This window comes from Erythrolamprus reginae, chromosome 10 (assembly GCF_031021105.1).
Source record: "Erythrolamprus reginae isolate rEryReg1 chromosome 10, rEryReg1.hap1, whole genome shotgun sequence".
Classification (NCBI taxonomy): domain Eukaryota; kingdom Metazoa; phylum Chordata; class Lepidosauria; order Squamata; family Dipsadidae; genus Erythrolamprus; species Erythrolamprus reginae.
This window is the reverse complement of record NC_091959.1, coordinates 45,580,153-45,594,654: the sequence shown is the minus strand read 5'-3', so window position 1 is coordinate 45,594,654 and position 14,502 is coordinate 45,580,153. Positions and strand designations below refer to the sequence as shown.

General features: G+C 44.1%; 1 protein-coding gene across 1 annotated transcript in view; it reads left to right on the top strand.

Moving 5' to 3' along the window:
* The first annotated feature begins 12,319 nt into the window (after positions 1–12,319).
* Positions 12,320–14,502, top strand: part of BICDL1 (BICD family like cargo adaptor 1) — a 38,577-nt gene continuing 36,394 nt past the window's right edge. Inside the window, exon 1 of the mRNA XM_070762308.1 lies at positions 12,320–12,791. Coding sequence (XP_070618409.1) covers positions 12,420–12,791 — 372 coding nt within the window. The 5' untranslated portion in view covers positions 12,320–12,419. The remainder of the gene's footprint in view (positions 12,792–14,502) is intronic.

Here is a 14,502-nt window from a genome sequence, read left to right as displayed (position 1 = left end):
CCTGGATTTCTATATGACTACCAACAGAGTTAACAAAACTTAAAGGACCAGACCTGCATTGTTGCTATCCAGCACAACACTGCTCCCTGCTGGTGATCCCTGGCAGGAAAAAAAAAAGCATTGGGAATCGAACCGGCCATCATCATAACATCCGAACATACTGTAACTGCCTATTTTTCAAGCGTTCGATTAAACGGACCAAGATTTCCCCAACTCCGTAACCTATTGAACCCAAGTCAGAACTAATGCTTGGCTTTGCAAAACCAAGCCACGAGACAAGTCCATCCCATTTGTGGCCTTATTCCCTACATATACGGTAGTAATAAAGATAAAATGCACAGGAAATTATATTTTCCTTAGGTGGGCAATAAATAAAAAAATAACAGACTTTGGTTGGTTTAGAGCTCAAAGTGTTATACGAATCGTCTTGCCAAGTTTACGGTTCATTGTGCCACACAAACCCAAGAAAAATTGGATTAATCAAACAAGCCATGGTTCTGTTAATTGCACGGAAATATTTACAGCAAATGCAGCTAGGGAATAATTACATCAGCCATATTTAATTAGTTACATTCATTCATTCAATGTTAATTATGCTTAATTTTAAATTGAATCGCACTTGGAATTTCCCAGCATTGAGCAGCCGTCGGAGGGAGGATTCCTAAAGAATTTTCCAAATCATCAGCGTCTTTTTTTATATAATGACCAACCCTACAAAGGCAATATGTAGTATTTTTTCCCTTTTCCCAAGAATTTCACAATCCCCCAAACTCATAACCCTCCAACACACTTCTTATTCCAGCAACAACTTTGCCCAAATAAATTAATTAATAAATCTTTTCTTTTATGTACACTGAGAGCATATGTACCAAAACAAATTCCTTGTGTGTCCAATCACACTTGGCCAATAAAATTCTATTGTCCAATATACAATACATATGAAAGAGAATAGACATTAAGTAATATATATAATGATAGAAAGTAAGAAAGAAGAGAAGTAGGAGGAAAGGAGAGAAAATGTATGATATATGAGATAAGGAAAGAAGATTGGACAGGGGACGATAGGCACATCACTGGCCTCTTAGGAACCTGGAGAGGTCAATCGTGGAGAGTCTTAGGGAGAAATGTTGGGGGTTAAGGGTTGACACAATTGAGTCTGGCAATGAGTTCCACGCTTTGACAACTCTATTGTTAAAGTCATATTTTTTACAGTCAAGTTTGGAGCGGTTGATGTTAAGTTTGAATCTGTTGCGTGCTCTTGTGTTGTTGCTGTTTAAGCTGAAGTAGTCGTTGACCGGAAGGACGTTGCAGCATATGATCTTGTGGGCAATACTTAAATCGTGTTTTAGGCGTCGCAGTTCTAAGCTTTCAAGATCCAGGATAGTTAGTCTAGTAAGGTATTCTGTTTCAAGTGGAGGAGTGAAGGGCTATTCTATTCTATTCATCTGGTCCAGTCTACTCCAGTCTATTAATTCTTATTCTATTCTATTCTATTCTATTCTATTCTTCTCTGCTCTGCTCTACTCTACTCTACTCTACCCTACCCTACTCTACTCTACTCTACCATACTATACTATATTCTATTCAGTTTAAGGTAGACAGAGGAAATGAGAAGTGCTGAGTTACATGGCCGTTTGATTATCTCCTAAATTTTATTTACTGCATTTATTATACTGCCCCCAAATAATTTTGGGGTTGGTTAGACAAAACTCCAAAGAATTTTGGGTGTCAGGCTACAACAGTAAAAAGACAAGTTCAGTCACAAGCAAATCAGAACGTTAACACCAAAACCTAATAATAATAATAAAAAATCCTGGATGAAGCAGGTTGAAGTCCAAGTTTTATCATAGAATTTGGTTCGAAAATTGCTACTTTACGATGCTCTGTGTTGCTCAATCAAAAGAGATTTAGAAGCATAGCGGTGAAATAAACAAAAGAAACAATTTTTCAACCTTGGCATCTTTAAGATGCCACTGCAACAACATCACCAAAAAGGCTTTGAGAGTTGTTAATCTAATCCTACGTACTGTAGCTTCTGCTCCGGTGCTCTCACACTACTAACCAGAGCATACAAAACTTTCACCAGACCAATCCTCAAATACAGCTCATCTGCCTTGGAACCCACGCCACATTTCAGACATAAACACTCCAGAGATATTTTACTAGAAGAGCCCTCCACTCCTCCACTCGCAATAGAATACCCTACGCAACTAGACTTACAATCCTAGGTTTAGAAACCTTAGAACTATGTCGCTTTAAACACAACCTAAGCATAGGCCATAAAATCATCTGCTACAACGTCCTTTCTGTTAATGACTACTTCAGCTTCAACCACAACAACACACGAGCACACAACAGATACAAACTCAAAATGAAACAGCTCTCAACTGCAGGAAATACGACTTTAGTAACCGAGTAGTTGATGCATGGAACTCACTACCAGACTCTGTAGCATGCGGTCCCCAAATTACGGCCTGCGAGCCGCATGTGGCCCACTGAGGCCACTTATCTGGCCCACGGGTGAGTGACACAACACAGTGTTCCATCTAATTTTCTATGAATAAAATGCGGTATTTTGTTAGTAACTAATATCAATCATCAAAAAAGTTGCAAAAGGGTTTTTTTCTAATTTTGTCATCCAGTTACATTCGTTTTCTTTTAATTAAATTCCCTCCTTAATGTTCCTTCAAAAGGTACACCAATTATATTCTAACTTATTAACCATTATGCCAAAGTGCTTCCTTCTTTCTTTATATGTTTTTCTATAAGCCAAGGAAACCTACAATCAGATGTTAACAAAAGAAAATTAAAAACAAAACATAAACATATATGAATTTCAGACTTCTCTCCCCCCCCTCTAAATAGTACATTCCCATTTTGTTTTTTTACTTTAAAACAAGGTATGCGCAGTGTGCATAGGGATTTGTTTATAGTTTTTTTTTATAGTCCGGCCCTCCAACAGTCCGAGGGACAGTGAACTGTCCCCCGGGCCCTGTGTAAACGGTTTGGGGACCTCTGCTCTGTAATATCATCACCTAATCCCCAAAAATTTACCCTGAGACTATCCACTGTTGACCTCTCCCGATTCCTAAGAGGTCAGTAAGGGGCGTGCATAAGTGCACCAGCGTGCCTTCTGTCCCCTGTCCTAATGTTTCTCACTTACTAGTATCATGTACACTGCTCCAAAAAAATTAAGGGAACAAGCAAAGAACCCATCCAAGATCTGAATGAATGAAATATTCTCATTGAATACTTGGTTCTGTACAAAGTTGAATGTGCTGACAGCATGCGAAATTTATTGTCAATCAGTGTTGCTTCCTAAGTGGGCAGTTTGATTTCACAGAAGTTTGATTTACTTGGAATTATATTGGGTGGTTTAAGCGTTCCCTTTATTTTTTTGGAGCAGTATATATAAACATCATTGTATTTTTGTGTATCACCAATAGGTACTGTTCTGTCGGGCTCTCTGGTACACTCCTCCTAGAAGTTCACAGCTACAAATTTCAGACACACGCACGTTTGAAAATTCAAAACAATGTTCTTTATAATGAAAACTCACTTAAACCAAGCCCTCTTTTGGTATAGCAAAGAGCACTGGTCTCCAAACAAACTGGTAATTTGTACAAGTCCCTTATCAGTTCTGTGCTACTTAGCTTGCAGCTGTGAGGCAATTCGCAGTCCTTCTTCTTCCACAAAGTGAAACACACTTTGCTCTGGTTTAGTTTCATAGCGGGGAAAGATCAGCACACAAAAGGTCAAAGTCAGTAAAGCAGGCACGAAACACGAGGATCAGATAATCCTCCACAATGGCCAAACCCACAGGCTGCTCTTTATAGCAGCCTCACTAATGACCACAGCCCCACCCAACCACAGGTGGCTTCATTTTCTTTGATAATAATCTCTCAGTTGTTGTTGTCTATGCATCGCTCTCTGCATGCGTGGCTGTATCATTAACTCTTGTTCCGAATCCAAGGAGGAGCTAGAGAATTGATCTCCTTCTGAGCTGTCTGCCCCACTCTCCTCCTCCCTGTCACTCATGTCTTCTTGGTCAGAGGAGCCTTCATCATCAGATTCCAACGGGGGGGGGGGCAAAACAGGCCTGCAGCATGTGGATGTCTCCCCCACATCCACAGTCCTTGGGGCAGGAGCTGGGCCAGAGCTAACCACAACAGGTACTTGACAAAACAAATAAATAAATAAAACTCCCAAGTCTTTCCCTCCCTCTCTCTCTCTCTCTTTTTTCTTTTTGGTCCACGTTAAAAGTCGTGGTCCAAACCTGAGTCGCTATAGCAACTTGAAGAATGAGATGAGACAGCTCCGCAACGCTTCCCATATCCTGGAAAAATGAAACAATACCCAGTGACTAAGAGGCTGAGCTAAAACGAAACGTGATCCAGTGTTGCTACCTGCCAATTAAGAAGGCATGGGAAGGAAAATTAAATCACTGCACGCCTGCTCTTCACGCCAATTGCCGCGCGTTCTTACACCGATCGGCGCCTTATATAATGCCGACGATGCTGCTGTTTGAAAGGAAAGGAGGTGATGTGAGCAATGAAACATGCCATGTGGGAAGGATTAGTAAGTCTCGAACAAAACTTTCTGAGGATCAATGAACTCCTTCCATAGTTCCCTCTAAGCTGAGCAGTGAGCAATCGCTCACTTAAAAATCATCATCAACTCAGAGTTTTCCAAACCTGCCCAGAAGCCGAGAGGGAAAGAGTGAGAGAGAAGGAGAGAGAGAGGAAGAGAGGAAGAGAGAGAAACAGATAGAAAAAAGAGAGGAAGGAAAAGAGAAAGAAAAAGAATGGGAGTAAGGAAGAGAGAAAGAAAATCAAAATCTAGTTTGAAACTAGCTCAACTATTTAAGTGGCATTTTGATATTGATAGAGTTGCCCTATTATGAGCTCACTTTTATAGACACACAGTACAGTATTTTATTTTGAAATTCTCTGAGGCAAAACAGGGTGGGTTTTTTATTTGTTTGTTTGTTTGTTTGTTTGTTTATTATTTCTGTGCCGCCCAGTCCCGAAGGGACTGCCAGTCAGACACTATACTTTTCCGCCCCCCCCCCCAAAAAAATTAGAGGGAACACTGACTCCTTCCCCCCCCTACCCGCGGAAGTGATTTGTCTGCAATGGGATGAACTATAGAACCAGAACAGGCGGTAGGGAAAGTGAGTAGAATGCTTGGCTGCATAGCTAGAGGTATCACAAGCAGGAAGAGGGAGGCATTGGTTGCCGATCAATTTCCGGTCACAATTCAAAGTGTTGGTTATGACCTATGAAGCCCTTCATGGCATCGGACCAGAATATCTCCGGGACCACCTTCTGCCGCACGAATCCCAGAGACCGGTTAGGTCCCACAGAGTTGGCCTTCTCCGGGTCCCGTCGACTAAGCAATGTCATTTGGCGGGACCCAGGAGAAGAGCCTTCTCTGTAGCGGCCCCAACCCTCTGGAACCAGCTCCTCCCAGATATCAGAGTTGCCCCCACCCTCCTTGCTTTTCGCAAGCTCCTTAAAACCCACCTCTGTCATCAGGCATGGGGGAATTGAAATTTCCCTTTCCCCTAGGCTTATAGAATTTATACATGGTATGCTTGTTTGTATGAGTGGTTCTTTAAATTGGTGTTTTTAAGATTATTTTTAATATTAGATTTGTTTACATTGTCTTTTTATTGTTGTTAGCCACCCCGAGTCTTCGGAGAGGGGCGGCATGCAAATCTAATAAATAAATAAATAAAAAATAAATAAATAAATTGTGATCCCGCTGCATAGAGCGCTGGTGAGACCCCATTTGGAATACTGTGTCCAGTTCTGGAGACCTCACCTACAAAAAGCTATTGTATTGGCAGTTCTATGTTAGCAAAAACTTCAGAAAAAAAGGATTTAGGGGTAGTGATTTCTGACAGTCTCAAAATGGGTGAACAGTGCAGTCAGGTGGTAGGGAAAGCAAGTAGGATGCTTGGCTGCATAGCTAGAGGTGTCACAAATAGGAAGAGGGAGATTGGGATCCCACTGTATAGAGCGCTGGTGAGACCCCATTTGGAATACTGTGTTCAGTTCTGGAGACCTCACCTACAAAAAGATATTGACAAAATTGAACGGGTCCAAAGACGGGCTACAAGAATAGTGGAAGGTCTTAAGCATAAAACGTATCAGGAAAGACTTCATGAACTCCATCTGTATAATCTGGAGGACAGAAGGAAAAGGGGGAACATGATCGAAACATTTAAATATGTTAAAGGGTTAAATAATGTCCAGGAGGGAACTGTTTTTAATAGGAAAATGAACACAGGAACAAGGGGACACAATCTGAAGTTAGTTGGGGGAAAGATCAAAAGCAACATGAGAAAATATTATTTGACTGAAAGAGTAGTAGATCCTTGGAACAAACTTCCAGCAGACGTGGTAGATAAATCCACAGTAACTGAATTTAAACATGCCTGGGATAAACATATATCCACCCTAAGATAAAATAGTATAAGGGCAGACTAGATAGACAATGAGGTCTTTTTCTGCCGTCAGACTTCTTTGTTTCTATGTTTCTATCAAATTGAACAGGTCCAAACACGGGCTACAAAAATGGTGGAAGGTCTTAAGCATCAAACTGATCAGGAAAGACTTCATGAACTCCATCTGTCTAGTCTGGAGGACAGAAGGGAAAGGGGGGGCACAATTGAAACATTTAAATATGTTAAAGGGTTAAATAAGGTTCAAGATAAGGTATCTTTGTATACCACCAGGATGTACTTGACAAAGCAATGAATACATTAAATGAAATAATAAATAAACGGTGAAGCAAAGGGGCTGTTAATGCACAAAGGACTTCAAAGCAACTCTTCCATTTTTCACTTGCCGGGGGCAATCGGATAATTACATTAGGAGGACAATGATAGATTGTTTGGGACAGCAGATTAATGGGGAGATTGTGCAGTAAACACAACACTGGCGTCCCCAGAGCGAGTGTGTGGAGGGACTTGCGGGTAGGCTGATGCACCGACGTGACCCAGTGTGGGGAACCACTGAGGACTGGCACATTGCTGGAGCCGCCTACTTTATTTCCAGCCATCGCTGTATAAATTGTGCCCCCTTTCTCCTGGAGCTCAGCTGAAGAATCTAGGGCAAAGCTTTGTTCGGGGTGGATTACAGCTCTCGAATCTCGATCCGTAATCCCTTTGTGTGCTAGACGCTGGGAAGAGATTTGGAGATAGACTACTCAGTGGATCTGGGTAATCAGGCCAGGAGGATTATATAAATCTTCCAGAACGGGACTACGGTTTCTATTGGGGTTAATTTTTCTCTCTCTCTCTCTTCCGGAGAGAAACACAAGCTAAGCAACTAGATTTACAATCCTAGGTTTAGAAAGCTTAGAACCACGTCGCCTTAAACACAACCTAAGCATAGCCCATAAAAATCATCTGCTATAACGTCCTTCCTGTCATTGACTACTTCAGCTTCAACCACAACAACACAAGAGCACAGAACAGATACTTAAAGTAAACCGCTCCAGACTTGTCTGCAGGAAATACGACTTTAGCAACTGAGTAGTTGATGCATGGAACTCACTCCCTGACTCTGTAGTATCATCACCTAACCCCCAAAACTTTACCCTTAGACTATCCACTCTTGACCTCTCCCGATTCCTAAGAGGTCAGTAAGGGGTGTGCATAAGTGCACCAGCGTGCCTTCCATTCCTTACCCTAATGTTTCTCTTTTACTAGTATCATGTATATAAATATTGTTATATCTTTGTATATCACCAATAGGCCAAGGCAATATTTAAACAAAGAGTTTTAGATGTTAATGCACAAACTGATATTGAGGCACTTTCTAAGTGCAGGTCACTGAAATGGTTAGCCAAGAACAAAACAGCCTTTCAACTAGAAAAATACCTGACAATGGGTCTGACCCAATACCATAGAACAACACTCACAAGAGCAAGATTTGAGCAGTTAGATTCTATGGTCAAATATGGACGATTCCACCAAGTACCATATTTTGAGAGAACATGCATTTGCGGTGCACCAGAAATAGAAGACATTGCACATGTGCTACTCAATTGTAAACTATACTCCTCAGTAAGACCTCAGTATTGACAGCCCCTACTTGACAAAATCATACACTGGGACTGTAATAAACAATTATCATATTTTCTTCAGGGTACAAATATATATGTAGTTTCTAGAACCGCTAAGTTTATAGTCAGGGCTGTTCAGATGAGAATACGTTTTATAGAACATATTGGGGTGGCATGCAAACTCACTTAAGAATATTTTATATCAGTATCTTAGATTTGTTGAGTATAATCCTTTGCACGAGTTATATTCTCATGTTTTACTACTCAATTTTAGCATATTATACTGCATTTTATTTATGCAAATTCCCTCTATTTTAGCCAATTTTATTGTATTTTAACCAGTCACAGTTTTATGACGACCGATGTGGTCCTTTTCCTCGCTTTGATATGGTCAATTGACTAATCAAATAAAGTTGATATATTGATAGTATCATGTATATAAATATTGTTATATCTTTGTATATCACCAATAGGTACTTGACAAAACAAATAATTTTTACAATGATCTGGTTCCCATATTGGTTAGAGTGCGAGGGGAGGGGTTGTGGGGGAGAAGAATAGGCATCACAAGTCCTCTTTTGTACTTTCACCAAAATATCACACACATTTTGGATCCTGGTGGGTCTGCCTGCAAATTGTGTCCAACTTTGGTTTGCTCATATGTAGTTTATTGTACACTTCATGATAGTTATTATGCCTGGATTACATTTTGAATTGGTCTCAGCTTAATGGCCCACAAGTATTCCATCAATCATGGTTATAAAACCAGTTTATGGCGTGGAACGTTGTGGAACTTAGCCAATTGCAGCTTATATTTCATTTCTGCCTGTATTTACAAAATTCTGGCTTCCTGCAGCCTATGAAACCAAGTTATTAAAGCATGGTGGGTGGGGAATTCTGGGAGTTGAAGTCTACACATCTTAAAACATGCTGGCTGAGGAATTCTGGGAGTTGAAGTCAACATTTGTTTATTTATTTGTTTGTTTGTTTGTTTATTTTAATTATTTTTTAATTATTTATTATTTAGATTTGTATGCCGCCCCTCTCCGAAGACTCGGGGCGGCTCACAACAAGATAGAACAAATCATAAATAATCCAGATAACTTAAAAATTTATACAAGATTTAAAAGAACCCCATATACTAACAGACTCACACACAAACATACCATGCATAAATTAAACATGCCCGGGGGAGGTGTTTCAATTCCCCCATGCCTGACGGCAGAGGTGGGTTTTAAGGAGTTTACGGAAGGCAGGGAGAATAGGGGCAGTTCTAATCTCTGGGGGGAGTTGGTTCCAGAGAGTCGGTGCCGCCACAGAGAAGGCTCTTCCCCTGGGGCCCGCCAACCGACATTGTTTAGTTGACGGGACCCGGAGAACGCCCACTCTGTGGGACCTAATCGGTCGCTGGGATTTGTGCTTTAGATGAACAAAGGATTTTTTTAAAAGTACTTTTAAAAGTGAGTTTCTCCTTTAACAGTCCTTCAAGAGCCTGAGATTCTGCTATCAAAAGCAATGAGAATCTGTCTTGCTAAAGACATTTAAAATATTGAATTTTGCCTTTCCTTTCTGTTTCAAACTCTGATAGTTGAAAAGAGAAAACTACTTCAGTAGCAATCCTTGAGAAGGAATTGTACTTGTTTATTCAACCATTAAGCCATCATTCAGCATACATCAAACCACCAGTTGTTATCATGGGAAACAAGCAAGAATTAGATTAGATCTAATTAAGATATTAATACATATTGTAAAACATGCTATTTGAGGAATTTGAGTTGAAGTCTCCACATCTTAAAACATGCTGGTTTGGGAATAGCCGAAGTCTATATATCTTAAAAGCATGCTAATTGATGTTGTGGTTAGCTCTGGCCCAGCTCCTGCCCCAAGGACTGTGGGTGTGGGGGAGACATCCACATGCTGCAGGCCTGTTTTGCCCCCCCCCCCGGTGGAATCTGCTGATGAAGGCTCCTCTGACCAAGAAGACATGAGTGACAGGGAGGAGGAGATTGTGGCAGACAGCTCAGAAGGAGATCAATTATCTAGCTCCTCCTTGGATTCAGAACAAAAGTTAATGATACAGCCACGCATGCGGAGAGGGATGCATAGGCAGCAACAACTGAGAGATTATTATCAAAGAAAATGAGGCCACCTGTGGTTGGGTGGGGCTGTGGTCATTAGTGAGGCTGCTATAAATAGCAGCCTATGGGTTTGGCCATTGTGGAGGATTATCTGATCCTTGTGTTTCATGACTGCGTTACTGACTTTGACTTTTTGTGTGCTGATTTTTCCCTGCTTTGAAACTAAACCAGAGCAAAGTGTGTTTCACTTTGTGAAAGAAGAAGGACTGTGAATTGCCTCACAGCTGCAAGCTAAGTATCACAGGGCTGATAAGGGACTTGTATAAATTGCCAGTTTGTTTGGAGACTAGTGCTCTTTGCTTTACCAAAAGAGAGCTTAGTTTAAGTGAATTTTCATTATAAAGAACATTGTTTTGAATTTTCAAACGTGTGTGTGTGTGTCTGAAATTTGTACCTGTGAATTTTTGGGAGGAGTATACCAGAGAGCCCGACAGAACAATTGAGGAATTCTGGCTTAAAACATGCTGATTGAGAAATCCTGGGAGTTGACCTCTACAAATCTAAAAATATGATGGCTGAGGAATTCTGGGAGTTGGAGTCTACACATCTTAAAACATAGTGGCTGAGGAATTATGGAAGTTGAAGTCTATATATCTTAAAGCATGCTGGTTGGGGGATTCTTGGAGTTGGAATCTACACATCTTAAAATGTTTGTTGGGGAATCAAAGGAGTTGAAGTCTACACATCTAAAAATATGCTGGTTGGGGAATTCTGGGAGTTGAAGTCTACACATCTAAAAACAGGCTAATTGGGGAATTTTAGTAGTTGAATCTATATACATTGCTTAAAAAAATAAAGGGAACACTTAAAAAACAGAATATAACTTCAAGTAAATCACACTTCTATGAAATCAAGCTGTCCACGTTGGAAGCAACTCTGATTGACAGTCAATTTCACATGCTGTTGTGCAAATGGGACAGTTGTGCAAATGAAATATTCAATGGGAATATTTCATTCATTCAGATCTAGGATGTATTATTTGAGTGTTCCCTTCTTTTTTTTTAGCAGTATATTTTAAATCATGCTGGTTAGGGAATTCTGCAGTTCTAGTCCAAGCTTCTTAAAATGTTGGTTGTGGAATTATGGGAGTTGAAGTCGGCATTGGCTGGTGAATTCTGGGAATGGAAGCCCAGACTCCTTCTTCAAAACTGCCAATCTTTGAGGAAACGCTGGTCTTCCTTCTCTTTCCATGGCCTTTTCTCCACCGCCCCCCCCCCACCGCGCGCTTTCCTCTCGCAGCCCCGCCTCCAAGACTAGGGGGAGGGGGGACCGGCCGAGTCTTCCGCAGCCAACAGGCGAGGCAACATCCTGCGATGCCATTCGGGGACGGGCGCGGAGGGGAAGGGGAGGGGTTAAGACCGGGGAGGGGGGAGGGAGGCTGAGTCTCCACACCTGTGGGCGGAGCCGTGGAGACACCCGTCTGGACCAATCCGAGCCCTAGGCCAAACAGGTGTTTGCTGGCGTCACGGGTTGGAGGGAGGGGAGGGAGGGGGGAGATCCGGCCTCCCATCATCCGCCGCCGCCGCCGCCGCCGCCGCCGGTGGGCTCCGCGCGCTTCCCGCGATGCTTAGCCGGCGCCGGGGCGGCGATGGGGCTCGGCGCGCGGGGCAGGCAAGCGGGGCCGCCGGCAGGAGGAGGAGGAGGAGGAGCACCACCCCCACCAGCAGCACCAGCAGCGCCGCCCCCGGAAGACCCATCATCCCCGGCCTCCGCAGCACCAACGCCCCACTCGGCTCTTCCCAAGCCGGCCGGGCGCCCGGCTCGCTTTGAAGGCGCCGGGCTGCGGAGGCGGCTCGCATAGCGGGTGGGGAGAAAAAAAGCCCTTTCCACCCACCCGGCTTTGCCCTTGCGCGTGTTTTTTTTTCCCCCTCCACGGGCGGGCGAGGAAGAGCGTCCCGCGACGGGCTCCGGGCTTCCCTCCTCGGCCACCGCTGAGCCTTGGAGTGGCCCGGGGCCCGGCCGTGTCCTCCGCCTATTGCTTGGCGTGCAAGCCGTTGAATTTCAGCACCTCCAGGGCCGGACAGCGCCCGCCGTTTGCTTGGCTTGCGAGCCCTGAATTTCAGCACCTCCTGAGCCGGACAGCGCCCGCCTATTGCTTGGTTTGCAAGCCATTTCAGCACCTTCTGGGCCGGACAGCGCCCGCCGCTTTCTTGGCTTGCAAACCGTGAATTTCAGCATCTTTTGAGCTGGACAGCGACCGCGGCAATGGAAACCAGCCCTGGAATAACGGCCGGCAAAGCACTGGACTCAGCCGTGTCGCCTCTGCATCTTCCGCCGGCTTCTTCTCCTTCTTCGGCGCCAACGGCACGGGTTTCCTCGCCCGTGGATCCCAGCGAGCTGGATCTGGCCCTGGAGGAAGAGCTGGCCCTGCTGGCTTCTTCTTCTTTTCCGGCCAGGGAAGGCCCTGGGCAGACCGAGACACCGGGCCTGGCCGAGCCGGAGCTCCTGTTGCAGATGAGGCAGAAGGAGAAGGACTTGGTGTTGGCCGCCCGCTTGGGCAAAGCCTTGCTGGAGCGCAACCAGGACATGAGCCGCCAGTACGAGCGGATGTACAAGGAGCTGACCGACAAGCTGGAGGTGAGAGGCGGGTGTGTTTTGAAGAGCGGGGGGAGGTAAAGGCGGGGGCGGTGACTCAGGGGATTCGGGAAGGTTTGGGGAAGGATCAGCCGGCTTGGGCTTTTGGAGAGGCCCGAGGGGGGGCGTTCCACTGACCATGTGCAGAGAGCATGGCTCCTGGGGTTAAGGGGGACCCTGCCCTGGCTCTCTACCTGGGCCAGATTCTCTCTCTCTCTCTCTCTCTCCCCCCTCTCTCTCTCCCCTCTCTCTCTCACCCCTCTCTTTCCCCCTCTCTCTGAATTGTTCTCATGGACAAGACATTTCTCCTTAGTTCTGGCTCAGTTGTCGCTTGGATTAGTTCCCATCCAGGCATCTCGTCACAATTGTGTTCAGGTAGCCTATTCCATCCAAAAGGTGGGGCGGCGCAGTGGTTAGAGTGCAGCGCTGCAGGCTACTTCAGCTAACTGCGAGCTGTAGTTCAGCAGTTCAAATCTCACCACCGGCTCAACGTTGACTCAGCCTTCCATCCTTCCAAGGTGGGTCAAATGAGGATCCAGATTGTTGGGGGCAGGAGGCTGATTCTGTAAACTGCTTATAGAGGGCTGTAAAAGCACTGTGAAGTGGTATATAGGTGCTATTGCTATCTTCCTTCCTTTCTTCCTTCCTTCCTTCCTGACTCAAGGCTGACTCAGCCTTCCATCTTTCCTAGGTGGGTCAAATGAGGACCCAGGTTGTTGGAGGGAAGAGGCTGATTCTGTAAACCACTTAGAGAGGGCTGAAAAAGCACTAGAAAGCAGCATATAAGTCTAAATGCTATTGCTATCTTCCTTCCTTCTTTCCTTCCTTCCTTCCTTCCTTCCTGACTCAAGGTTGACTCAGCCTTCCTTCCTTCCGAGGTGGGTCAAATGAGGACCCAGATTGTCGAGGGCAATATATGCTGATTCTGTAAACTGCTTAGAGAGGGCTGTAAAACCACTACAAAGCGGTATATAAGTCTAAATGCTATATGCTAAAAACAACACCTTATGCTTTGTTTAATCCCAGTCAGAGAATTTCAGGGATCCTTGAAGACTTATCCAATCTTTCTTAGCGTAGAGATGTCAAAGTGAGGGTCTCCCTCAATGCCAAAGAAGACCCTCCAGCTTTGATACCCCTCCATGTCAAGCAAGCATCTTTCTTGTCATCAATTTTCCGAGCTTCTTTTCAACTTCAGGAGTTTCCTCTTTTCTGTTTTCTACCAACCTCGCCTGTTCGTTCTGTTGCAAGAGCTCAAAATGTCCTTTCTTCCCAAGGCTCCATCTGTCCATACGGAGCTGGGTTCTTCTGGTTCTCCCCACCCCCACCCACCCCCATCATTTGATCCGATTTATACAAACTCGGCTTAATTCTTAATTCCTGCCCGGGACCCGTTTTTCGCTGCAACGAAGGCTCCAGAAACCAAAACTCCTTTGACCTTCCGGCCTGGAATGCTTTTAGGAAAACAGGAAGCCCATTGAGAAAAAATAAATTTCGGCATTCAAAAGCAAACCGAGTGTTGCCTAAAACAGCTTTTTTGCACCGGTCTCTTTGAAAAAGCAACCAATGGGGCCGAGAATGGGGGTTGTCTTCCATTTTTTTTATAAAGCCCTGGGTCCCAGACAGATTTGCAATTCTGGATCTGACAACAACAGCAACAGTCAGGCTGCAATTGACAATTCCCCTTGTTGGGAGAGTTTCGCCCACATTTATTTAT